Raw genomic sequence first — 27288 nt, 5'->3', positions numbered from 1 at the left:
TAACCTTTCTTTTAGCACAGCTTTAAACCCCACTGCTGGATTTGTAGGTTAATCTACAGCCCAGTTGTCACTCCTTTTCATAGATTTAATGATTGCTTATTAATAAAGTGCTCTGTAGTCTCTGACAAGTAATCATTGCCCCTGTGAACTCTTGCAGGGCCTAATTGACAGAAGCTTATTTAAAAAGATCACAGAATCTTGGGATGGTTTGGGTTGGAAGGGACCTTGAAGCTCATCTCGTTCCAACCCCCCCACATGATGATGTTGAATCTTCTATACATCAGCCAAAATGCTATTTAATTTCTCTAGAAATGGTAGTTTATTTTTGTAGGTTAGGATTTGGGATTTTAAAAAAAAATTTCAAAGATTAATTCATCTTTCTGCCTTTCTGTACCTACCAGTGGTTTGCTGCCACTGCCAGCTCTGCACCCAGCCTGGATAGTAAAATAAACACAATACTGGAATAGTGGAACATGTTAATTCAAGTGCTTGTGTGGGCAGGTGTCTCCTTTTGTTTTGCCTTGTTTCGAAGGAATGACTGACAGCTCCCAGAGAGAGAGCAGAGCCGGGCTTTGCTTCCAGGCTCACATGTCAAAGCAGGGGAGTGTGTCTCGATGGAAAAACGTGAGGAGCAGCTCGATGTCTGTCATCTCCCTGGGCAGGAAAACACGTCCAGAGGGAGCCTGAAAGCCTCAGCAACTCCTGTCTGGTTTGTGTTCTCTTGACAGGGGTTTTCTTGCTGCAAAGCTCAAACTGGCTCCTCCTTTTCCCACAGAAATCCTTGTTTGCGTGGCAGCCCCGGCACATCCCTGCCCAAGCACTGGGATGGTCAGCAGTGTTGGGAGAGAAAAGAATGGACTTAGTACAGAAAAAAAGAGTCAAAAATGGCCTTGAAAAATAAATTAGTTCTGGGTTCAGTAGAATGGAGGTAAAGGGAAATTTTCTGATCTTAAAAAAAACACTGAAGAGGAACTAGAAATTCGTGTGTCCTGGCAATGAGGTTCTGAGTACAGAGAGAGGACCAGGTTAAACTGGCAGGACTTTGCATTGAAAGTAAAAATGATCAAGAGCCACTTCTGTGATGATACATTTGGTGTGAAGAAAGGCAAGAAAGTAGCTTTCCACGTAGCACTCAAAATGCAGGGAGGTCATTAGGAAAATTCACTGAATTCCACAATAGTTGAGGTTGGAAGACTGAGGAGGAGACTGTCCAGTCCAACCCCTGCCAATGCAGGGTCACCTGGAGCAGGTGACACAGGAACACATCCAGGTGGGTTTGGAATGTCTCCAGAGAGGGAGACTCCACACCCTCCCTGGGCAACTGTTCAGTGCTCTGCCATTCTCATGGAAAGAAGTTCTTAATGAGTTAGGGAAAAAAAATACTTTTGGGCAAAATAAGAAAGGTGATTAACTGAGTTCCAGGAGAGTCTGCACATTTGTGCTCCCTTAATTTTAAGAAAAGTGTGTTCTTTGAATGTGCTTTTCCTCCCAGCCCCAGTTGTTGATTTTTTGGAAGTCTTTAAGGAATGGAAGCAGCTGAGTGTGGTTGTGCAGAGCCCAGTCAGTGTGTGGATATTCCAGTGGATGTACTAAATAATCCAGCCCATCCAGATTCTCTTTAGATATTACACACAAACCCGATAATACAAATAAAGAATCATTCCAAAAGCATTAAAGGATGTTTGAGTGTAGGAACTTCAAATAATGCAGTTATTAATGTGTTCGTGTACTTATTTGTTCAGAGGGAATTTCCATCCAACTGCCAACCTCTTTTCTCTTCCCTTATTCATTCCATCTCCCCCCCACACACACCAGGGCTCAGAGTGTTTCTGCCTTGCTCAGAACTGGCACTGGATTTCCTCTTTTCACCAGATTTGATGCGCCAATCTTGTGTTTGCTCCCTGCAAAGTGCCAGATGTGTTGGCAGCCCGGTAGGAATGATTTTTATATATAATAAAGAATAATTCAGCTTTTGTGCCCTGCAGTAAGACAGTAGATTCATGGTTAACTCCAGTCATGCAAGCCCTGCTTAATGCAAGATGATTATAAAATAAATTCCCTTTCTGTCGAAACTTTTTGAGCAGGAGGAAAATGCAAGAGATAATTTAATGGGGGGATTGTGGTCATAGGTCAGAATAACAAGATAGTGTCTTTTTTTCCAGCCTGTGAGCAATAAAAGAACAGTTGCATGTGGTAAAAACAGTATGTTCTGGACTCAGTGCCAGTAGAAAAAAGAGATTATTTTGCAAATTGAAAAAAATCTTTGGTTCACGTAGGTTAACAGGGTTTGTTAAACAAGTCTGCAGGCAAAAGGTGTTCCATAAGGAGGAATAGCTCCTGTATCCCACAGCAATCCTGTCAACTGGTAAGGAAATAAGTTTGTGATAGGATGAGAATAATTTATTCAGGCTTCCTAGAATTTCTTTGAAAAACATACACATTTATCCGGAGATGTTTGTGCTTTGCCAGCTCTGCCCAAATTTTTAGAAACCAGGCAATTTATCTTCAGGAACAGCCTGTTGTTTTCCCTGATAATGTTAACCAGACTTGTGGTGAGCCCAGACACAGTGGCATTCAAAACAAGCTGGAATTGATCCCAACCACCTTATTTTTTAGATAGCACCTTGTTCTGGGAGCAGAAATCAGCCAGTGTGCCCTGTTACATGCTCAGGGTAAAAAGGAAGGCTGAAATTAAATATGTGTATATATATTTATATTTTTTTTTAATATAAGTTCTGATTTCAACAGACAAAAGTTGGAGGATGAGTTGCCACATACATCAATAAAAAATAATTTTCCTTACCAATTATTAGATAGTGGGAAGAAATTCTTTGCTGTGAGGGTGGTGAGGCCCTGGCACAGGTTGCCCAGAGAAGCTGTGGCTGCCCCATCCCTGGAAGTGTCCAAGGTCAGGTTGGACGGGGCTTGAAGCAACCTGGAATAAGGGAAGGTATCCCTGCCCATGGCAGGGGGTGGAACGGGTAATCTTTAATGTCCCTTCCAACCCAAACCATTTTAGGATTCCCTGATTGCCTTACAGCTGATAATCTGCTGTCCCAGTGATATCTCAGTGTTGCACAATCCAACGTTTGCTCCATCCTGTCATTATTCATCGCCATAAACCTGCCCCTGACATGTGCTGTGACTCAACCCAAAGGTCACGTTGGAAGAGCAGCTTTTAGTGTTTGAGTTGCTTTTATGTTATATTTTATTTACTACTTTTGGCTTGTAGTCTGATAAAACTCAGGCTGCTTAGCCCAGGCCAGGATTTGGAAACACAGATGCTGCTCAGGGTCCTGCTCGGTGTGGTCGGTGTGAACTCTGTCACCCTGTTTGGTGACAAAGTGTCGTGGGTCCCAGGAATTTGTGACTGTCCATACCACCAAGCTCTCCTCTAAAGTCACTTAATGCAGGATCAGTCATGTAACTGGATGGCTTGTTCACAGTAAATTACTGTAACTTTCTGGTATGGAAGGGCTGAGTGACCCCTGAGACAGGCAGCCTTGTTTTACTGCACAGTTGAGTAAACATCGAAATCAAATCCAAATGGTCCCTGTCAGTGAGCACTGAAATACTACTGGGATGTTTTGCTGCCCATTTCTATTATCTCTGTCAAGAATTCTACTGGAATTTTTGGTTTTGTCTGGAATGAGTCTCATCTTCAGTCCTGTGTTCCATCCTCCACTTGAGTAGGGATTGGTCCTGGGCTCTGTTCTAGTTTCTGGTTAGTCTTGAATCCACTAACTTTTGGCATTATCTGCACAGATTAATTTCAAGTGAGTGCATACTGTTCCTTTGAATTTAATTAATTTTATGTAATCAATTTAATTCCTAGTGCTCCTTTTTTTTTTTTTTTTCCTGCCAAACTGAGAAGCAGGAACAGAAATAAAAAAGCTCCTTAATATATAGAATGTGTGTGTTAGTGGGTATAGCTCTGCTCCTGATGAGCTTACACTTGAATAGAAAGGAGTAGTCACTTGGCAGATGATTAGTCTTTGATTAATTATCTTTATGCTGGGCCTTTTCCTTGGTATACTGGTTGTTTAGAAAGTAATGTAGCCAGTAAATTTGAAGAGAGACCGAAATTTTGGTTGGGATCTCTGGCTACTTTCTAAATGATTGTCATTGCTTGAGATACTCCTTTTAAGTGATTAAACAAATTCACTATTGATTGTAATTTCTTAAATATATTCTCCTGCTTAGACTCCTTTTTGTCTGATATTTTGGGGGGGGAAATGTGGTTCAAAGCTGTTGGCTGCTTGAAATGAGCTGCACTTTCAGAATAAGGCGGCATTGCAGTAATCTTCATTTTTAGGGGATGACTAAGGCTGCATGAGAACACTGTGACTGGAGAGTTCTCTGCTGTGAGGCACTTCAAAAGGCATCTGAGAGTGAGCTGGACATCTGGACTGACTGTACCAGATCCTGGCAAGGCCAGAATGTGAATGGCAACAATTTTGGTCACCAGTGATGAGGATTCGAGAGTAATTTTTATCAGTAGCAGATTCCATGAGCCTCTTTTCACGCTTGAATTTGAAAGTTTATGGAGACTGGGAGAGGTCACGATAAGAAACGGTGGCCGTAAGTTGACCGTGACCGGTGGCACAACTAGAACGTGTCTGGTGTGTGTTTGCAGAGGATTATCCCAACGGGACGTGGCTGGGGGACGAGAACAACCCCGAGATGCGCGTGCGCTGCCCCATCACGCCCGCGGACATGCTGCACATCAGCACCAACTGCCGCACGGCCGAGAAGATGGCCCTGACCCTGCTGGACTACCTGTTCCACCGCGAGATCCAGGCCATCTCCAACCTCTCGGGCCAGGGCAAGCACGGCAAGAAGCAGCTGGACCCGCTCATGATTTACGGCATTCGCTGTGAGTGTTGCTCTGGGAATTCCGAGCTGGAACGCAAATCGTGTGTCGTAAGAGCGGGGCGTGTGTTGGTGTCGCAAGCTTTGGTGGGTTTTGCTTAGGGAGGAATCCTAATGGGCTGGTTTAACTCAGTTTGCTGTGCGTGTTCACTGCAGATTCCTCAGTGTTGAATTCTGAATTCAGGTTTTTTCAGAACTACCATCTGTGAGTACAGCAAATATCATAGAAACATTACTTTCTTGGATAATGGAAGAAATAATAAAGCAAAGGACACAAATTTCAAGTGCTCAAAGCAGGATGGTCTTGAATCTTAGTTTTTTACTTCCCATTGATGTGTGTTTTTCCAAAGATGTGCTGTGATTGTGATGGAAGAAATTTGCAATCTCATTATCAGAAAATCTGTGGATTCGTAGCAGGGACTCACATGATGCTGATGGACTTGTTTCTGTTCCAGTGTGCACGAGTCTTTTGATTCTTTCGGCTGTTATGGAGTAATGAACAGATATTACTTGTATTGAAGGCAAAATTTTTGTCAATTTAAAAGGAATCAAACGTTTTTATATAGAATGTAGTAGGCACAGCCAGTGGCTATAAGTGAGGAAGGGTCTGGATGTGCATGACTTCTAGCAGAGGATGACTTGGTGAATACACTGAAGTCAGCCAAGTCTGTTCTCGGCAATTTATTTCCAGGAAATTAGAATATCCAGGATATTGGGAAAAGGTTCTTTCCCCAAAGGGTGGTTGGGCACTGACCAGGCTCCCCAGGGCAGTGGTCACGGCCCCAAGGCTGCCAGAGCTCAAGAAGCGTTTGGACAACACTCTCAGCACATGGTGGGATTTTGGGGTGTCCTGTGCAGGGCCAGGAGCTGGACTGGATGATTCTTGAACTGGATTCTGATAAACCAGTAGATCTTGTAGTTAAAAGATTCTTTGTAGTCACATTTTGTGTTGGGTCACCTGAAGTAGGAATAATTTGTTATACCAGAGAGTTCTGTATGGAATTGCTAGTTTAAAATTCCAGTGAAAGCTTAAAAACATGGCCAGAGAGAGCCTATTTGGACTGGCGTTTGAAGATTTGGATGTTTTTATGCTTCTGTTGGGACGATGTGTGGGATAGTTACAGGGAAGGAAACTGGAATTGGCTGTGTAGGAAAATCAGATTTTTGAAGATGTGAGCAAGGAGAAGGAATGTGCCCCTGTGCCCAAGTGCTCCAGCTGGGGATTATGTCATCTCTGTGAGGCATTCTGACCATGAAGAAACTGGATTATGGAAGTGGTCCCTGCAGCTGGAAAAGGTCTGGAATGGCACAGATGTAGGAGCAGTGCATCATGAGCACCAAATGTCTGTCTTTGATGTCATGAGCATGGTTTGGAAGGTTTGAGATGCAGGCGTCTGAGGAACACCTTTATTTCTTCTTCATGTTGACCAATGTGTTGCTTTATTTTGGGAACCAGTCCATAAAAAACTAGGGACTGTGGATATCCTGTGGAAAAAATCCCCCCTGTGAGAGTCTGACCAGAGTTTACTGGTTTGGGTACCAAAATGTTAATGGTTCTTGAGATTTGCTACCACCATGACAAAGAATTCTGTGGCAGCAAATGAAGAAAACTCACGTTAACTTGATGAAGCAGCAGATTTAATAGTAGCAACAGTGGTCCAGAAATGATGATTCCACAGAATAACTTAATATATCATCACTGGGAGTAATTAAGTGGAAGTGAGCTTGGATTTCAGTGACCTGTTCATGGCTGTGGATGAGTCGGTGCTTTCCAGGGGAGGTTGTGTCCATGCTCAGTTTGGTGGCAGAACTCCTGGTGAGTTCATCTGTGCCGTGATTTCATCCCTGATCCCTGCCAGAGCGTTCCTGGGAAGAGCCCTGCCATCCCACATCCCCCTCACCGCTCCACACACCAGCTGGTTTCTATCAGGGAACTGTTGTTGCATAAAATTGACCAAAAATCTGAGTGCAGCTCTACCTCAGGTGGTCGTCCCAACAGTGTGGTTTGATTCTGCTCTGGTGAGGCTTCGATGCATTAATTTAAACATAAATGAAAACTCCAATGTCATCAGCCTCAGCCTTGCCAATCACAGCTGGAGGAGCTCAAGCCCATAGAAAGGATTTTATTTTTCTTGCAGTTTGTCAGTGGAAAGCTATTCCATCCTTTCTTTTCTTTTTTTTTTTTTCCTATAAGAAAAACACCAAGCAAATCTGTATTTAATAGAGCAGATATTTTGTATAATATGCAAAAAGTATAGAAAATGAAGAGATGTGTGTTTATTAAAAATTCTTGATCCGCTGCACAAGGTTCACCACAAGAGAGAGGAAAGTTTATCTTTGGAAGGATAAATTTTCACTTGTGGGATGAATTTGCCTGTGGGGTGGCAGTGGTAAAGGAGAGAGTTTTTGGGCATGAAACCAAAATGACTTAAACACAATATATGCTATTAAATAGCTCATTACTTCAGCCCTACTAAAAATGGAGACATTTTCTGGTGAAATGTGATACAAGAACATCCTCAGTTGTAATTTTCTTTGCATAACAGAAAATACAGGTTTAGTTCTTTGGAGATTTTGCAGCAATTTCCACGAGTGAGTTGGAAAAAACAGATTCCCAAATTCAGAAATTTATAAGAAATTTGATAATACAAAGAATGATTTTACATGTCATTGGTGAAAATAGAGAGGGGATTTCTGAAGTTCAGAATAGAAAATCTCTCAGTGGTTCTTCTTCTTCACAATAATCTAATTAAATGAAAACAAAATAACATTAGTAATAATATATTTGCATATTTGCATATTTCATATTTACATATTTTGTATGTGCATATGATATATATACATATGATATATATACATATATGTGTAATCCATATGTTTATATACGTATTAGTTCTATTGAATTTTCCCATCTGCCTCCAAAATTTCCATGTAGAGTGAATTTTCCCCATTTTCCTTCATGAGTCAATATTTATTTAATCCAGAATCCATCCTTGTCATCTACATACCATAGGAATAAAGTGTTATCTGAGAATACCTAATGATAAAATCTGATTTTTACCTGTAAATGATGTATATTCTGCTTGAAATGGCACGTTTTCCCTTTTTAAGACAGAATTAAAAAATGTAGGATAGAAGGAAATTGGTGATCAAAGCTCAGTGTTTCTGTTATGTGTAAGATTTTTTCCAGTCAGGATGGGCCCACTTTCCTAGTGGATTAGTTGTAAGAGATGTTAATCCACTGTGAGAGAAGTTGTGTCCTCAACAGAGGCCAAATGGAATTAAACACTGGTGCTGCAGCACACAAACTGACACAACAGCAGCCCACACACAGTTGCTTAATAGGAAACACATTCAGCTGGGTAATTTATGTCACTTGGATGATATATATGTATGTATATATATATATATATTTATATAAATTCATGCACACAGCCCAAACATAAGGCAGGTTGGGCCAGTTTAAGCAGCTGGTCACTGGTGTCCTGGAAGATGTGTAGTCAGTCACTGCTGCTTCAGCTTCTGCTTTGGAATGAAGATGTTGATCTTTAATAGCAATGCAGGATAAACTACAAATGCACCACATTTCTGTCTGTCTTAAGTATTATTACCTAAATATTGGAGGAAGGGCTGTGAGTTCTCCTGGAGGAACTGCTGGCTCTGGTGTTTCTCACCAGTGAGTTTGTTTTATGAGATACTCCAGGCTGTTATTTTATAGAATGTTTCATCATGGACTCGTGGAATTGGGTTGGAAGGGACCTTAAAGCTCATCTGGTTCCACCCCCTGCCACGGGCAGGGGCACCTTCCACTATCCCAGGTTGCTCCAAGCCCCATCCAACCTCTCCTTGGACACTTCCAGGGATGGGGCAGCCACAGCTTCTCTGGGCAACCTGTGCCAGGGCCTCCCCACCCTCCCAGGGAAGAGTTTCTTTCTCAGTATCCCATCTAACCCTGCCCTCTGGCAGTTTGAAGCCATTCCTGCTTGTCCTGTCCTTCTAGGCCCTTGTAAATAGTCTCTCTCCATCTTTCTTGTAGTCTCCCCTCAGGTGCTGTAAGCAAACATTTCAGTTACTGAAGACATGCCCTATCAGTTCAGAATATATTTAGTATTTTTATTTTTTTTTTAGCTTTTCAACTTAGAAACCCTTTTTATTACTGTATTTTTATTAACTATACCCATTTTTCCTTTTATATCCTTATTTCCCTCCTGACCTTTGTACACTTTTTTTGCGTTTTCTCTGTCTTCCTTTCATTTCCTGTTTATAATTTTGGGCTCTTTGTGTCTCATTTCTGAATTATCATTCTAGTCACTGACTTTTAGATACAAAGCAGCATACAGTGGTTTAACAGTATTACACCAAGATGCTAAAGTCTGGAATATCAGCAATTGTAGTCGTGCATCCAGACCTTGAATTCCATCAGGAGACACTTGGAGAGCTCCAGGAAAATTATCCAAGTTGGCATTTTGTCCTATCTCTAATTTAGTCTTTCATCAGCACTAGAAATTGATGGATTTCTGTAATTTGGATTGTTGGAGTTACATTGTTAATTGTCATTTCAATCCATCCCCTTGATAGGGGATGACAGCTGAGTTGGGAATCAGTTGTAGCTCTGGATACTCTGGAGGTTTGGGGGGAAGAGAATGGGATATGGGATAGTGGCAGTGCTCAAACTAACAATTTGCTTGGGATCTCTGATCTGTTTCTTCATTCTATAGAGTATTAGTTAATCTTCCAAGCTGTAGTAGCCTGCACAGGAGTTATGTGGTTTCTATCTGGTGGATGAGCTCATCTTGTGGTCCCTGGAAATCCTTTTTGCCAACATTTTCTTCTCCTAGTGATAAATCCCACAGACTGTAGTTCTTGGGAAGTAATTATTTACTTCTGCCTGTTCCTGTGGTATTATCACAGAATCCTGGAGTGGTTTGGGTTGGAAGGGACCTTACAGCTCATCTGGTTCCACCCCCTGCCACGGGCAGGGACACCTCCCACTATCCCTGGTGCTCAGATCAGGTGCTGTAGCACATTTCTCCCCCAGGTCAGGGCTGAGGGGGAGCGCAGATGTCATTTCAGTGTGAAGGGCTGAGCACCAGCAGAGAAGAACGTGCTTAGTTCTGCAGGCCTCGTGCCTGTGCCAGGTGGGGAGGGCAAGGAGGTCCTCCTGAGCTGTGTGCTGGTCAAAACCTCTGCTCTGAGTCTCACCCAGAGGGCCTCCTCCAGCTGGCAATGTCCTAAAAGCTGCGTTTGGTTCCTTGTGAAGTCCATGAGTGGTGTCTGTTGTTGGGGACAGAATTTGGGGAGAGAGGAGGGAGAGTTTGACTATCTCATACTCAGTAGAGTGAGAAGCAAAGTCAGAGAGTTCAGCCCATCTTGAAAAATAAAGAAGTGACAGAAAGCATTTTCTCCCTTCTGAAAATCCTGAATTCCTGTTGGTCCAGCACCCTGGGGAAGGGCCATGTGCTGCAGCAGAGCTGCTCCTTTCACACACGTTGTCTTCTCGGAGCTGCACAAGTCTGGCTTCAGTTCCAAATAGCTGCTGCTTTGTGAATCAATTAAATGCTGCCACATGGAGGGCAGTGATAACCTCTTTTGAGGCTGGGCAGGAAGATAATAGGAGAACCCATTGAGTTTATCTCAGCACCACAGTTCTCAGAAATGGCATCACTGCTGGCACTTCCTACAGGCTGGAATTTAGTGCTGCCTCGTGTTTCCTTCTTTCCTGGGCACTTCTGTTTATTTCAATTAATTTCCTGGCCAGTTACTGTTTATAAACTGAAATAAAGGCAGCGATTTTTGGGAAATAAAATCAATTGTGTGGTTTCTCTCCCCTTCTCCCACTTCTCTTGTTGTTCTGGTGTTATACAAGCGAGGAATTACATTTTCCACACTTGGACGTAGCAGCTGCTGTCAGTCCCAGCTTGACTGTGTGTGATGTGCTGTCAGGCACTGCTGAGTTTTCAGGCTCTGCAGAAAATAGAAAATGAATGCATGAGGTCACTTGGACCACCTCTTCCCACAGTTGTTCCATCCTTTGATACTTTCCCGCTTTGGCCAGACTTCGTTCAAGTACGTGCTGAAGTGTGCAGGTCTTCACTCCTGCAGAGGCAGCTAAAACCAGGGAGCGTAAAAGCAGCTTTCTGAGTGACTTTAAATGCTGCTTTAGGAGTGTTTGAGGAAAAAAACCAGCAAGTTGGGCAACTGGAAGATGTGCTCATTGGGAAAGTTATTGCTACAACTGCTGTAACTCAGTTGAACAGAAGCTGTTTTTTTTCTAATGGCAATCAAGGGAGTCTTGTGTGGATTTCAGACATAGTTAGATATTCATATATTGACAATCCCCAACCCCTGTGAGAAGCACTGGCCTGTTCATGATCAGTGTATTGAGTGTGATGTCCAAGGATCATCTTTATCAGCACTGCAGATCCGTCGGAGCTCTGAAGTTACAAGTGGAACAGAGAACTCTTTGTATTAATCACTGTTTTCTTTGGGCTCATTCCTCCTCATATGGAACTGCTCCAGTGTTATGACTGTCTGCAGAGTAGTTACTCCAGTGTGCAGTGCTGGTGTCCCTTTAGGGCCTGGTTCAGATGGATGCTGAGTGTGCTTTACTGTCACCACGTGGAGAGGACGCTGCTGGTTACTCAGTGTCACTCAGGCTCAGTCCTGACATAAATAAAATCTCCTACTGAACTTCCAACGGGCTCCAAACAAGAAATATTTACTATTGAAAGCCTATAAACGACCAAATTGAGCTTTTACAATGTGGTTTTAGAAGACACGAAGAGTCTAAGGAAGTGTTTGATCCCTGGCACTTGGAGAGGAAAAGCAGCGCAGCCACCAACCACGGATTGATCCGCACAAAACTTCTGTATATTCATCTGGAAAAGGCATTGCTGCCTGCAGGGAGAGCTGGGAGCTCACAGAGCCTCCTGAACGGAATTCCAGAAAGTCACAGACTTTCCTGACTTTCACCTTCCCTTTCTCCATGTCCCAAGGGTTAAAAAGCTGGTGGAGGATGTGCCTCCAGCTGCCTGCCAGGAGAATGGAGTTGGGGTTTCTGCCTGGCTGGTCCTTCCTGAAGCCACGAACTCCTTGGGAAGGGGGGAGATGTGCATTGTTGATCCACCAGGGAGTTTTTCTTGGCAGCACCTTTGCCATCCAGATGGGCTCCCGAGGCAGCGCTTGTGTAACGGGCCGGCTCGGGAAGGGGTGGTGGGAACAACACCCCCCTTTTCCATGGGCTCTGCTCCTGTCACAGCACACTGTGCTGCTCCAGGAAACACAAACAGCTGTTTAATCAACTTCTCTGTAAAACCGTGCCTGTCAACCCCCATGTCATGTGTGGTTATTGTTGTATGTGCTTGTTGTTATATGTGGTTTTTGGCAGCAGCTCCCTAAAATCAGAAGCGTTTATTTATTTATTGCCTCGATTGAGGTGATTCCATTTGTTTGGAGCAACAGGCTCTGATTGCAAGCAGGCAGTTGATCCTTTGGCAATGACCACATCATACACTGAGCTGTGTCCCGTTCCACAGCACAGGGACGTCTCATAAACCTTGTGGGATTTCTCCCAGTGAAGAAAACAAATGTCAAGGCTGTAGCAAGGAATGGCAAGGAGAAGCCTACTGTGATCACAAACGACTGCTCTGGCATTTTAAATGTGCAGAACTAAGAGGTAAATTTAACTGAAGGCCCCGGGTTTGATATCCTGTGAGGGCATTTTAATTATGCAGAAGGAAAATAATGGTTGTCACAAGCTCATTAGGTGTTTTATCTGGAAGGAGATCATTAGTAGCTGAATAAGTCAAACAAGTGTCAGAGTCTTTAGGTCCTGATCTTCAGGAAAAGCCGTTTCGGATGAAAATGCCTGTGCAGCCCATATGGAATTGTGCCCCTGCCATTTCCAGCTGTCCAGCTCCAGCTGTAGGGAGTGCAGAGCTCTGCTTTCATCCTGGGACCCGAATGTTCCATGAGTATTTGGGGAGGAAATGAAACACAGATCTTCTCTTTCTGAGGTATCTCCTTTTATTTGCCTGTCTTCGGATTTTTGCAAGATGATTTTTCAGACAAGTAACATCTTGTTTAAAAATGGGGGGAAAAAAGAAAAAGATATGTTGGGCATTTTTTAAAATCGGGGGAAAAAATTGAAGTAAATGTGGGATATATTTTAAAAATGGGGGAAAAAAGTATAAGTAAATGTCCTTTGTCTGGTGTCAGCATAGTGGAGGGACCCTCGTGAGACTCGTGACCTGTAGCAAGGCTGTAGGAGATGACAGGGAGACTTTTCAGATTATAAACCCTCTGATTTCAGAATTATTTTCTTGTGGGCTTGATTGATTGATTTCTGATAATAGTTATGTTTCTGCAGCTGTTGATAGTCTGTCAGCATCAGAGATCCTCCTGGGAATGCCCTCCAGCCGCTGCCATAACGTGCCATGTGGAGCTTCCACCCAAGGGTGCACCAGGAACATCACAAATAGTCCACTTCTGCAGTGATTAATTAATTCACTCACCCCCATTCCACAGCCCCTCTCTGGTCCTGCAGCTCCCTGACCTTTCGTAGCTTTTGGCAGGAGCTGTGAGGGACTTGGGAATGAGCAAACACGGGAATGGATAAAAATCCATCCGTTCTTGCCAGAGTGGGAATTTGACACCCCACTAGATGGCAATATTTGAGTGCTTATGGCTCCCTCCAAAAGGCAGAACAGAGCAGATTCTGCTCCTTGTAAAACAGGTAAAAACAGCCTGACTGCTTTTCCAGAGAGGTGTGAGGTGTGTCTCAGTATAGGAGCTCTTCTGCTTTGGGACAGGATTTCTCGGTGGAATTTGGAGATTCTAGATCCTAATTAATTTTAATTTTTTCTTTTTGAAACCTCTGGTAGGCTTCTTTTAGCATGAAGAAGAAGGGCATTTAAAATAATTATAGTTTTCATGTTTCCTCTGGTTCTGTGATTCGTTAAATATTCAGACAAATATGCTAAATAAATATTAATAATACTAATTAAATAATCAGACAAAGTAACTTTTAGTAAAACTGGCTTTAAGCTGAAGGAGGGTAGGTTTAGATGGGAGATTGGGAAGGAATTCTTTGGTGAGGCCCTGGCACAGGTTGCCCAGAGAAGCTGTGGCTGCCCCTGGATCCCTGGAAGTGTCCAAGGCCAGGTTGGACAGGGTTTGGAGGAACCTGGGCTGGTGGAAGGTGTCCCTGCACTTGGCAGGGGTGGAACTGGATGGGCTTTGAGATCCCTTCCAACCCAAACCATTCCAAGACAATTAAATTAGCTGTTCAATATTCTGGTAATTGGCAGCTGGCTGTTATTTCTTGTATGGCCAGAGCGACTCCTGAGCCAGAGACCCATCGAGAAGGACTTTCCTTTGCTCATGTAATGTTTGATTTCAAAATCTTTGAAAATCCAAACCCTTCTGTCTGTGTTTTACAGAGAAAGGGATACCTCCTGCCTTTGGGATGAGAGCTATTTTCTCATCTCTTCACTTTCACTTTCATCTGTCCTTCAGACCCAGCCCAGCCGTGCAGACACTTTGGTTGCTCTCTCGTGGCAGTTTCAAAGAAGTTAATTTCAGAATTGTTTCCTCAGTGTGATACAGTAATTCATTATTATTCATCATGTAATAATTTATAGCGTATATTATTATTTTGAGGAAAACTTTCTTGCCTGTTCTTTCAAGTGTTTTAGTGTTCTCTGGGCATGGAATTGCAAACAGCAGTTGGTCTGAACAGCATCATCGGCATTTCAGAAGTAGTTGCTGGTTGTAGTTGAACTTTTCTGCGTTTCTTCGATCCCACAAGATACTCCTAACAGAAATACCTTCAGTTTTCTATGGAAATTTATTTGCAGAAATCCTCTTTAACCATGTCTTCCATAAGAAGGGAATCTCATTCCTTTAACGAGGAGAGAGCATTTCTTTTCTGAGAGAGCATTTCTTTTCTTTAAAAGCTGACAATTGAAAAGTTCAGATTTTTGTAAATGTTTCATACTTACATATTCCACTGTTTAAAATATTCTGGTTGCTGACACAGGTTAGTAAATCCTTCTTTATGTGTGTGTGTAGTAAAATTGGAGGATCTCAGTTGTATTTCGTGCCGTTTAGGAAAGTACCCCCTGAACAGTTTGTACCACAGCACGTGGTGCTTATGAATTTATGGCTGAAAGGGATGATTAGAAAGGGTTAATTTGAAAGGGATAAATGTGACAGTGAAACAAAGGGACTGTTGAGGAAATAAAAAGAAATGAGAAGAAATAAGTTGCAAACCGGACTAATTACTTGGTAGCTGAATTTTTCCTCCCCTTTTGCCTCTCTCCAAGTTTCTAACAGCTCTCTTTTTGGCCACTGTGGATGAGAACAATGGGATAGAAAGTGATTATTGGGTGACATGATGGATATGACTTGGAGGAGCCTCCAAGGCTCTGCCATCCCTCTGGAACGGGTGACTTTTCCTTGGAGGAGCACGACGCTGCATCCCTTTGCCCAGACCTAAACATTCTGATTTTTGGAGAGGGGGAAGAACTTCCAGCTGTCAGAGGAGTAAACAATGACTCCATTTAAAATGATTTCAAGATGGGCAGTGCAAGCCCTTGATTCCGTTGGAGGAGTCGGAGCCTGAAGGCGCGAGAAGGAACTTCGGAGGTGCTTCATTTTTCCCTCGGCTGTTCCAGTGTTTAGTGCAGCAGATTCTGTTGTCATGTGCTATTGGTTTAATAAAAAGGCCTCCAAATGTATGACCCTGCTGAGGAAAAATGCATCTTGTGAGCCAAGGCCCCGAAGAATCGCCCCTCTCCACGACTCGGAGCAGGCAGATCCGAAGCCCTTGTTTTTCGGATTATCCATCATGTTCCTGTCGGTTTAAAAAAGATTCTCTTCATCACTTTTAAGATTTGAGTGATGAATATGACACCCTGTTGGTTTTTCTCTAAGCTTTGAAAATTAGGTTAAATTTGAAAATGAAGCTGCAGTGAAGCAAATCTGTTTGGATTATGTATTTATCATGTAAATATGTATTTATTTTATTCATGTGGCTGTTGGATTCTCTGGTGGTAACACTTTCCCTAATCTTTCCAAATGTAGCAAAACCAGTAGGAAATTCTGGACCATATCAGCATGAAGGGAACTCTGCCAAGTCCATGAAAATAATGATTTACCTTTTAATTTTCTGAGGAAATGTGGTGATCGTGGAGAACAATATCCAGTCTCCAAATGCAAACTCCTGACACGGAGTTTGTTTTTTAGGAGCTGATTTTGAATGCACTATCAGGATGGAATATTTCATGTCTGGTTTTGATCTTACAAATGTCTTTTCTTCCTCCTCAGTTTGTTCCTAATTAGATTTCTTTACAGTTTCATGTTTTCTGTGCATTGTTTCGTCTGCTGCCTGACTCCTGACCTTTAAGGAGAGGATTACTTTTTCAGGAACGTTGTTTTTTCCTGGGATTTTCTTATTTTAGAATTAGTCCTGGTTTGTAGAAAAACCCAACCGTTCCTCTCCTTATTTTGTACGTAAGATGCCCCAAAAGTTTGGGAATGTGTTATCGTGTCAGACATCGGTGCCGACGATCCCTCTGTTTGTAGCAGATCATCTTTGCTGCATTTCCAAGCTCTTTTTCCTTTGCATTTCCAAGCTCTTTTTCCTTTGCATTTCCAAACTGTTTTTCCTTTGCATTTCCAAATTTTTCCTTTGCATTCCAAGACTTTTTTCCCTTTATGTTTCCAAGGTTTTTTCTTTGCATTTTCAAACTTTTCTTCCTTTGAATTTCCAAGCCTTTTTTTTTTTTCCCTTTTGAACCACAGAAAGATTTATTTTAAATATTGTCCTGTCAGTATTTTTAATTTCATAGGAGCTTCTCAAAGCTGTGTTTCTAATCCAGGATGTGGAAGGCAAAGCTCAGCCTGATGCACCTGCTGGCTTTTAAAGCTGACTTTTTAAATTTTCCTGATGCATGTTTGCCTTCTTCCTGAACTTTTGCTTGATGAGATTGGAATATTGGCTTCTGATTTCTCCTTTTTCATGTCTCCATGAATTCCCTGTGCAGACCTTTCAGTCTCCCAAACTCCCAGGATCAACCTGGTTTATGGAAATCTCTCAAGCTCTTGCAGTTTATTAAATAACTGAACTATTTTAAAGTCTCTGGTGTGTTTTCATAGAAAGCTTTGTTTGGGAAGTGAGATTCCCAAAAAAAGCAAACTTTGGACCTTTAGTGTTTAAAAACAAGGACATCCTTTGTTTTGAGTGTTACCAGCAACGATCCATTGCCCTGCGTGAAGAGATCCCTAAAAACACCTTCAGCCTTAAATCACCTAAATCCTGCACTTCCTTCTTCTTTAACGGGCATCTTTTTGTCAAAGTGCTGAATTCTGTTGCTGAATGTATTTTTTATGTGTGCTTTGTGGCTCAGAGACGCTTGGCTGTTTAAAATCCCAGCGTTTGTGCTGCTTTGGAGTAGGAAATGGGCCGAAAAAGTCAAATCCCTTCCCTCTGAGGTATTCCTGCCTTTTCTGCTTTGGGCTTCCCCAAGTTAAACATCTCATTTCCAATATCCTGCTTTAGTGTTTGGTGTTTGACATGCAGGGAATGAGGCAGCTGAAAGCTCTGCTGCCTGGGATCGCTTATGGATAGGGAACAGAGGCAGCACGCATTGATTTCCTGGGATTGTTTGCACATGTTTGCAGGATGTCCTTCTCCAGTGCAGGTAAATCACATTTCTAATGTTATGGTGAACTTTTTATCTGCTTCAAAACTACTCCACTGTCATTAACATTATATTTTCCTTCAGTCACCAGAGGACTGTGAGGAAATATGGTTGCTCAAGAGCTGAATAACATTTTAGGTTGTGATCCCAACTGCACAGATTTTGCTGCTGAAATTTATTGAACCTTTCTATCAACTATCTTTGGACTTAAGGGCTAATTTTTCATGCCTAATTTGCACGTACAGTTGCTGTGGCTGAGTCTGCAGTTGGGCTAAAAATCAGTGCAAACAGCACTGGTTGTCTGGACCAGTTTTTACACCTTTGATTGCTGTAACAGCAAGTGGGAGTTTGAGGAATTAAGGGAAAGAAATAGAGATGCCTGGCTTGGAAAATCTGCCTGATGCTTTAGGTATCTGTAGTCTAAAATCTTCTCTGACTCTGCCCTGTTCAGCTTGTTACCTGTTTTCTGGGCTTTTCTCTGGAGCCTTGTTCTTTCCTGGAAGGGAATGGTAAACCCTTTATGGCCATTTAATTACATTGATTAAATTATAATGTTTGTGATCAGTAGGTAGAATCGTGGAATGGTTTGGGTGGGAAGGGACCTTAAAGCTGATCTCATCCCACCCCCTGCCATGGGCAGGGACACCTTCCACTATCCCAGGTTGCTCCAAACCCCGTCCAACCTGGCCTTGGGCACTTCCAGGGATGGGGCACCCACAGCTTCTCTGGATAACTCTGTGCCAGGGCCTCCCCCCCCCCTCCCAAGAAAGGATTTCTTCCCAATATCTAATCCAAACCTACTCTCTTTCTGTTTGAAGAAGGTCTTTTCCCGCCTTCCCTCAATAAAGCAATTTCTGGGATGTTTTATGTCACAGCTCTGGCTCATCATCTTCCTCATTCCAGGAGTATGAACATCTCACTGCACCTGATATCTTTTGTCCCAGATAATTGATACTGCTTTTGATTTTTCCTTGAATTAAGTGACATCCTGGAATATCCCATGGATTACACTGTAATAGTTAAAATTCCAAACCAGACAGCTTTTCCCTGAGAGTAACTACACTTGATCAGTCACTTCCCTAACCAGGGCAGCACAACGTGAAAGTCATTAAAATGTACTTGTGGATGAAATATGGACTTTTTTCCCCAAACTAACCACAGAGCACATGATTGTGTTTTATGTGGGACTCACAAGTGCTGTTGTACGTCCTGACAGCTGAGGGTGGGTGAAGAGTTAAAGCACAACTATTTTTATTGGCCATCCCTGCAAACATTTCTGAGCCCATTTCTCTGTGTAATGCACATTAGTAAGAGATCAGGCTGAGAAACGTGGGCTCGGAATTTACAATATGGAATGTGCTTTCCCTTTTGCTGACACCTATGGAAAGGGAACTGTTGCACAGCAGCAGATGGTAATTTTAGCCCATTTTCCTCCTTTCTTACTCCCAACCCCTTTTTGGAGACACAACAGGAGTTGTGAAGTTCTTGCTGTCACTTTAAGATGAGAAATCTTGGGGTCTTTGAGGCACTTTTGGGGCCAGTCTTTTTCCTCCTGTATATTCTCTCCTTTATTTCAACTGACTTCTTAAACAGATCTACAAAAAAACTCAGAGCATCAAAAATTCAACATATTTCAAAAATGATGCCATAAAAGGTAGAGTTCTCCCCTTGGCTCTGTTAAGCTCAGTGACTGCAGATTTCACATTCTGAGGACTCTGGTTTCCTTTGTAATGCAGAGGAAACTGTGAAGCTTTTAGCTTGTGCAGACCTGGAATTTTGTGGCTCCAGGCTTCAAATCATTTGTCTTGCAGTAGCAGGGCATGTCCTGTTCTATATATTCTATATACAACAGCTTAAGCAAGTACTTCACAGGATTAGGATCCCATTTGAGAGGAAGATTGAAAGCTCAGTAAGTGGAAAAGATTATTTTACTTTGCAAGGTATGAAGGGAACTGATACTAAAAGGACAATAAGAATTTTAGAGACACTTCAAGCATTGTCATGTTGAGCAAAAGCTTCTGTTACAGCTTTGGCTGCTTTAACTGTGGGATTGCACATCTGAATCTGAAAAGTTTAAGAGCACAGTTTTAGAGACTGTTAAAAATAGATCTGCTTGAATTCAGGGGGTTTGAACCTCATAGAATTATAGAAACCTAAAATGGTTTGGGTTGGAAGGGACCTTAAAGCTCATTTCATTCCATGGGCAGGGACACCTTCCACTATTCCAGGTTGCTCCAAACCCTGTCCAGCCTGGCCTTGGACACTTCCAGGGATGGAGCAGCCACAGCTTCTCTGGGCATCCAGTGCCAGGACCTCACCACCCTCTGAGTAAGGAATTTCTTCCCCATATCCCATCTAACCCTGCCCTCAGGCAGTTTAAAACCATTGTCCCTTGTCCTGGCACTATCTGTCCCTGCAAAAAGTTCCCCCCACTCCATCCTCTCCCTCCTTCTTACCTGGGCAGACAGTGACTGGATTTTTCAAGTGGTTTTCTTTCTGCAGCCATGAGCATTATGAATTTTTCCTAGCACTGATGCTTTTAAGAAAATCCAAACCCCTCTGGAGCTCACACTGAAATGGAGCTTAAACAGGAGGACCTTAAACAGCTGTCACTGCTCTACGTTTCCTCCCCACTCTTAAAACCATTTGTGCAGATGTCAAACCAAGTATTTCTTGTCGTAATCGTTTTGCTCTCTCTGTCCCTGCTCTGTCTGGGCTTCCCCTTCTGGTTCAGGGGCTGCATGTGGTGATAAACCTGGTTTGAGTTGGCAGCAGGGCTCAGTCTGGGTGAGCTTTGCTTCAAAACACCCAGCTGAGCTCCTGAGTCAGCGCTGTGTTTATGGAACACTTTGGCAACTTAACACCAAAGGCTCCGAAGTGCATCGTGTGGCTCTTGAAATGACTTAATTCCAGGAGTAACGTTCGCAGAAGGGTCTCATTTCGTGGTGTTTTTATTGGAGTCTGATCAATTCTGAGCTGAGCTTTAAAAGATTTTTATGGGTTTTGTTTGTTTTAATATGAGTTTTATATGGTCTCCTGCTTATCAGACTTATTGTGGGGCACTATCACTGAGAAATAAAGCTGTCTCCAGTTTGTCTTCAGAGGGCTGGATCCTCTGTCAGTGTTGCACAGCTTGGATGTAACAGTGCAGCTCCCATAGATGGAAGGGCAGATTGACAGACAGAACTGTGCATGTGTGATTACTGAACTTTGGGAATAAAGTTTGCTGGAATCACATCACTGTGCAGCTCTGGGGGTCTTTGTGAGGTCACTGTATTCCTTTAGGCAACGTGGGCAGTTCTGAAATGTTCCTTTATTCGCCTTGTGTGTGGGACTGGGTGTGTCATCTTGGAAATCCAGGTTTATGCTGATTTTTGCCTCTTTTCTTTGTAATTCCAGGCCACCTCTTTTACAAGTTTGGCATCACAGAGTCCGACTGGTACCGAATCAAGCAGAGCATCGACTCCAAGTGCAGGACAGCGTGGAGGAGGAAGCAGAGGGGGCAGAGCCTGGCTGTGAAAAGCTTTTCCAGAAGAACACCTTCCTCATCCTCCTACAGTGGTTCAGGTAACAAACCAACACCCCCCACCCCACCAAAGCCAATCAAACCCCAACTGAAAGGAAAACTTGCGGTGATAATAAATTCCCTTTCTTTTCTGTCGTACCTCCATGTTAGTTTGAGTGTTTAGCCTCACTGAGATGCTGAGAACATACAGTCATAGAATCATGGAATGGGTTGTGTTGGAAGGACCCTAAAGATCATCTTGCCCTGGGCAGGGACACCTTCCACTAGCCCAGGTTGCTCCAAGCCCCGTCCAGCCTGGCCCTGGACACTTCCAGAGATGTGGCAGCCACAGCTTCTCTGGGCAACCTTTGCCAGGTCCTCACCACCCTCATAATAAACAATTTTTTTTCCTGATGTCTCATCTAACCCTTCTCTCTTTCAGTTCCTCCACATGTGTTAACTAAAGAAAAATTCAGCTCATGCAGCTTTGTGCTCTCATATGTTTTATTTTCACCATGCTCAGTTCTTTGAGTAGAAGATGAAAATGTTGCTGCAACTGTTGTTCCTCAGAGGAGTCAGTGACTGAATCTTGCACACCAGTCAGTGGGACGTGCTAAAGGTTGCTCCTGAAGGATTTTCCTCTGAAGGAATTAAATCCGTTGTAGGTGATTCTATATTTCCATGTAGGTATGGAGGCAGGAATAATAATAACAACTGAAAAACCCTGACCCAAGAAGTGTTCTCAGAGGACATTTCTGGCTCCTGCTTTTAATATAAAGCAGCGTTATGGGACATTTGTACATTAGATATTAAAACCAGGGGTTTGGAAGGGAGCCCAAGGAAAAGGAAGGAAGTTTATTTGCCTGCATAAAATTTTTGGTTGCATGTTAACACTAACCACTGTATCTCATGCAAAGAAAGCCAAAATCTGCTTTCAATGGAAAATTTTATGTGCTGGAACAGGGGATCACATCCAAAATCCTCAAATTAAAACAACTAATCAACCTAATGATAACCATAAGCCTTATATGTTGATGGGATCTTTATTTTCAGTCTTTTAGCAATCAGTATTTTAGAATAAGTGGATATTAGGGGCCTGTGCTCATTAGACTGCACCCCTTGAGTGGTGTTGAGATTTATTATTAAAAACTATTATTTAATCTCCTGCTTTGGAGATTTGGAGACACCAGTGTAGAGATGGAAAACACAGACTAGGCTCAGTGAGTTCCTGCCTTCAGAAGGCCATAAGATAAGTTTTGGTGGGTTCTTTTATTGGGGTTAAGCTGAAAACTCATTTTTCCCCTTAATTCCCCTAAATTAATTAGTGAGTAAAATATTCCATGAGTACATGACCACCTGAATTAACTCCTGACCAACCTGATCTAGTGGAAGGTGTCCCTGCCCATGGCAGAGGGTTGGAATGGGATGAGCTTTAAGGTCCTTTCCAACACAAACCATTGCAGGATTGTGGGATTTCAGCATGTACTGCCTGAAAAGATGGGAGATGAGGTGGGTCTGCAAGAGCCACCTTGGAATTTTGGTGGTGTGCCTGTGGTCCAACAATCCCCAGGGTTGTTTTTATGGCACCTGCATCTCTCCTTGTGCAGGGATCTCACCTCCCAAGTCCCCCAAAGAGCAAAGAGGTGGCTGCATGTCCTTGTAGGGGTGTCTTTGATCCTGATGATGCTGAAGGTCAGCTGAGGCATCTTGGCATGTCCTTGGCAGGGCTGTCCAGAAGTGCAGCCAAAAGTAGAGTCCAGGCAATAAGAGGAACAGCTGCCTCTGGTAACAGTGTGTGAAAATGTTCCCATGGAGTCAGAGGCTTTTGGTAATTTTCTTGAAAATATTGCTCTCCCTAAGAATGTCTTTGGCATCATTTTCTGGGAGGCTGGAAAGGTGGGAAAAACAGACCCACTTTATAAAAACAGAGCACTTTGCAGAATCAGGTGATCCTTTGAAAAGTGAATTTGCAACCCAAACCCAAGCAGGAGTGGTGTTTCACCTGGAGAAAGAGGAGGAACAGGAGAGTGGCTTGAGAGGCTCGGTGAGGATATTGGGGAAAGAAATGGAAGAGAAAACGTAGATACACACAGGTTTTAAAAGGTGGCATGACAGGGCTGTAATTCCACCTCTGTGTTCAGGTAACTCCAGGAACTGCTCAGATATTGCCTCTGTGGTTTGACATCCCTGGAACCCCTCAATGGAATTACAGCATCAGAATTCCCAGGCATCTGTTCCTGATTATCCCCCCTGTACAGCGGAGGGAGCAGAATTCCTGCTGCCAGCTCGTAGTAATATTTCACAGCTCTGAAGTAAAGGAGCTCTGTATTTCACAGTTATGACAACAGAGCTGTCAAATATGGCTTTGGAAAGTGTTCCATATGAACCCAGACAGTTTTTATGGGAGCATTTGTTTCAGGGGGCAATTTAAGGTGAGCCTCGAACGCTCTGAAATTCAGCTACTTGAGAAACTGCCTTTTCCACTGCTACAGCTTTAAAGTCCAACTTCCAGGTGCTCCTGGACAGGTCTCCACCCAGCTGTGGTTGCTGCAGAAGAAAACCTGTGTCAGGTTTCACTGGGAAGGATGTGGGGATATAGAATTGTAAATTTTTTGCATATTCTATTCAAAGAATCCCAGAATGGTTTGGTTTGGAAGGGACCTGAAAGCTCTTCCCATCCCAATTCCCTGCCACGGGCAGGGTCACTTTCCACTAGCCCAGGTGGCTCCAATCCCTGTCCAACCTGGCCTTGGACACTTCTGAAATACTCTCAAATCCACGTGGTCACTGCTGTGCTGGACATCCTCCCCTGGGAATTGGGAGACGTGGATTTTCAGAGCTGGTTTTTAGCAGCAATTATTAAAAAAAAAAAATAAAAAATAACTAGAGCAGCCTAAAGCTCAGCTGCCTCTGACCCCACTTTGGTTTCTCTGGCTCTGAGGAATTTTGAGGATGATTGCCACCACCTCTTTGAGACAGTCAAAATCCACCTGGATTCAGTCCAAAGAAACTGGTTTTGATTGCCCATGGTTTGAGGAAGGACATTGGTTTAGAAGATCTCCGGAGGTCACTTCCAACCTCATCTATTTTGTGATTTTGGGATTTTTTAAAATGAATTATTGCACCCATAGTAAATAATTCTGAATTATTACATCAGAAGAGGATTGTTCTTCAGCTTCACTCTCATGTACTTGTTGGCCATGTCAAAACTTGGAGGCTTTTCCTGCTTGTTGTGATTAACAATTTGAGCAGCACGTGGCTTTGATTTGAGTCACGGTCAAAATGGCAACAGATTTTCCTCTCTGCTCTGGTATCATATGGAAAAATTAATGGTACAAATGATACAGAAAAGCAGGAGGCTGAGCCCAGAGTCCTGATGGAGCCTTAGGAGGGCTTGGTGTTGAAATTCAGCGATTGTGTTCGAGAGAAGCAGATTTGCAAACAAGGGCATGTCTGAGTGAGGTGGCAGGAAAATACAAATGGATATTCCTTCTTTATCCTTCACCCCCAAAGGTACTGATTGAGGTTGTTCATATTTAATTGTCACAGTAGCCACAAGATTTATGGGTTGCATCAAGCAGGCTTGTATTTATGGAGAACTTGAGTTTCCTTATTTTAGCTGGTTCTGCTGTTGCCTCTGGTTGGAGTTGAGGTGTTGATTGCGATGGTTGCTCTGCTCTTGGAGCCAACATTTCAATACCTTATGTGTGTTTTCCTCATGTTTTCTCCAACCGGAGTGGCTGCCACGAGAATTTCACTGGATCTTCCTTTTCAAACCTCAGCAGTGTGTGGAGGGAGAGCCGCAGGAAACGAGGGGTTTGGGAGGGGGATTAATTGAAAAGTGCCTTCTTCCTTTCTTTTAATTTCTCTTCAGATTGTTCAAGCTGTTATCACAGTTTTCCATGTTGGAATTTTTAATTAGTTCTCTGACTTTGGGATTTATATGGAGATTTAGGCTGAAGTGCTCAGCCTGTGCTGAGGTGTCACACAGAAAAATGGATGTGCAGCCAAATCTTCAAAGGTTTTTTTACAACATTGGAGGCTTTTAGCCCTGGCTGAGTCAGGAGGAGATAATGGTTTACAGTGCTCAGGTTTATTTCTATTGTTCTAGGATGGGGTTTGTCCTGCTTTTTGGGTTTGAGGATTTCTAATTTATCCATTAACCTTTCCTCGCTGGGGCTGCACAGCCAGAAAGCAAGGAGAGAAATCCTGGTTTGAAGTGTGAGGCTGAGAGGCCTCTGCACTAGGAAAATAATTTATAGTTACAAACCACAAGGACACTGAGCAGGAATTCCCTCTGCCATAGAATCTGTCCCACCCACACCCACTTCCAAAATGATGCCAGTCCCTTCTCCCAGGGAACAAGTAACAGGATGAGAGGAAATAGCCTCAAGTTGCTTCTAGGAAGTTTAGGTGGGATATCAGGAAAAATTTCTTCATGGAAAGGAGAGGTTTGTCCAGCATTGGAATAATCCACCCAGGGCAGTGGTGGAGTCCCCATCCCTGGAAGTGTTCAAAAAACACGTGGATGTGGCACCTGGGGACATGGATGGTGGTGAACATGGTGCTGATGGGGACTTGGTGATCTTAAAGGTCTTTTCCAACCTGTGATTCTGGGAAAAATGAAAACTCAGCTGCTCAACTGAGCAGCTGCAGATAAATATGAAGTAGAATAGTAATGAATTAGAAAGGCCAAAGGTTTTGCCTTTGTCTTAAATTTGATTTTAGCTGAGAATTAAACACATATCCTTGAAATAGTTAAAGATTACCTTTGGCAAATCCAGCCTTGCCCAGCAGTGTCTGAGGAGGGTTGGGTTGGAGAATGTGACAGGAGAAACCGCTTCAGTGGGGTCATCTGGGCAACTCTTGAGCATTGGGCTGAAAGACACACTCAGCACACTCAGCCTCAATTTTCTTTGACTCATCAGCACAAGCAGCAAAGAAATGGAAAACATAAAAGAATCATGGAATGCCAGAGTGGTTTGGATTGGAAGGGTCCTTAAATCTCATCTCATTCCACCTCCTGCCATGGGCAGGGACACCTTCCACCAGACCAGGGTCCAATTTCAACTTGAAAGAAAGGAATATTCTGCAGCTGTGGTTTTTTTTCCTCTGTATTGGAGTGGTCAGTGCAGCATCTTCCATCCCATGGGTGTCTCCAAAGCTATTCCATCTAGCAGAGGGTGTTTTGGGAATGCCATGGATAAGGCAGCACTAGGAAAGCTGTTTGGTTCATGCTGAACTTACCTCTTTGGAATTAGTGGAAGATTTCAGAGCAGGAGCTCAGCTGTGGCTTCTCTGTGCCAGGGGTTCTCTAAGAGATCAAAATTGTAAATATAAGGCTTGGTGCTTTACAGGGCTGTGATTTATAAGTGCTGACACATTCTCTCTTCAAGCTGTGTGTGCTCCTCATGTTTGTGTTTGTTTTTAATGGGGAATGTTTAAAAAGGGATAAATATTCCTTTTGTCTGCTCCAAGATATAGAGGAGAAAAACAATATTCAGAAAGGATGTTTTGTTCTTAGACACTGGTGAGTCCTCTCTCTTCTTTCTTCCTAAGAACTAAAAAACACCAAAAAAATCCAACAAAATAAAGAAAAAAAAACCCAACTGAGGTTGTTGCAGTGAAGCCAAACTAGAACCTATTTATAGGTGACCACGTGAGATGTACAGTGGGATTCCATTCAGGCTGTGGCTCTTCTTCCCACCTCTGAAAAGCACCATAATTTCTGGCTTATGAAGCAAAAAAAATGACTTACAAATAAAGACTTTTGGATTTACAGTTAAAAATGTATTTCAATATGTGCTTATAAAATATATATTTATCTGCTGCAGCTCATTTTCCTTTGATACTCTTTGGTTGCATAACTTTCTTAATCAGAAAATAAATGCTCATTATAAATGAAGGATTGAGTGTTTGGACACTGTGGTTTGGTAGAAGTCGAGCTCAACTCAGCTCAGTTCAGTTAAACGGTGAAAGACTGGGAAGCACAAGGGGAAGACAAAAGCAGGAGGGAATGGATTCGTGGGAGCCCTGGAGAAACACCTGAATCACAGTGGCCTTTCTTAGCCATTTGTAAAATAGAAAATACAGAAAATGAGAAGTAATGGAAATGGGAGAGAAAGGGAAAGACGGAGGCTTGGTAAAGATCTTTGTCCAGCCTGGAGGAGAGAAGGATCCAGGGAGATCTTAGAGCCCCTTCCACCA

General features: G+C 42.9%; 1 protein-coding gene across 3 annotated transcripts in view; it reads left to right on the top strand.

Annotated features, from left to right (window-relative positions):
• The window catches only part of BANP (BTG3 associated nuclear protein), a 114318-nt gene that overhangs the window by 29772 nt on the left and 57258 nt on the right, over positions 1-27288 (top strand). For all 3 annotated transcript variants that reach the window (XM_027890385.1, XM_027890367.1, XM_027890375.1), the window contains 2 exons: positions 4637-4876; positions 20976-21143. In XM_027890385.1, the coding sequence (XP_027746186.1) occupies positions 4637-4876; positions 20976-21143 (408 nt within the window). The remainder of the gene's footprint in view (positions 1-4636; positions 4877-20975; positions 21144-27288) is intronic.

Source organism: Empidonax traillii, unplaced genomic scaffold (genome assembly GCF_003031625.1).
Source record: "Empidonax traillii isolate 1590-97213 ecotype Southwest subspecies unplaced genomic scaffold, ASM303162v1 scaffold13:size3042203, whole genome shotgun sequence".
Classification (NCBI taxonomy): Eukaryota; Metazoa; Chordata; class Aves; order Passeriformes; family Tyrannidae; genus Empidonax; species Empidonax traillii.
This window is presented reverse-complemented; position numbering and strand designations above follow the sequence as displayed.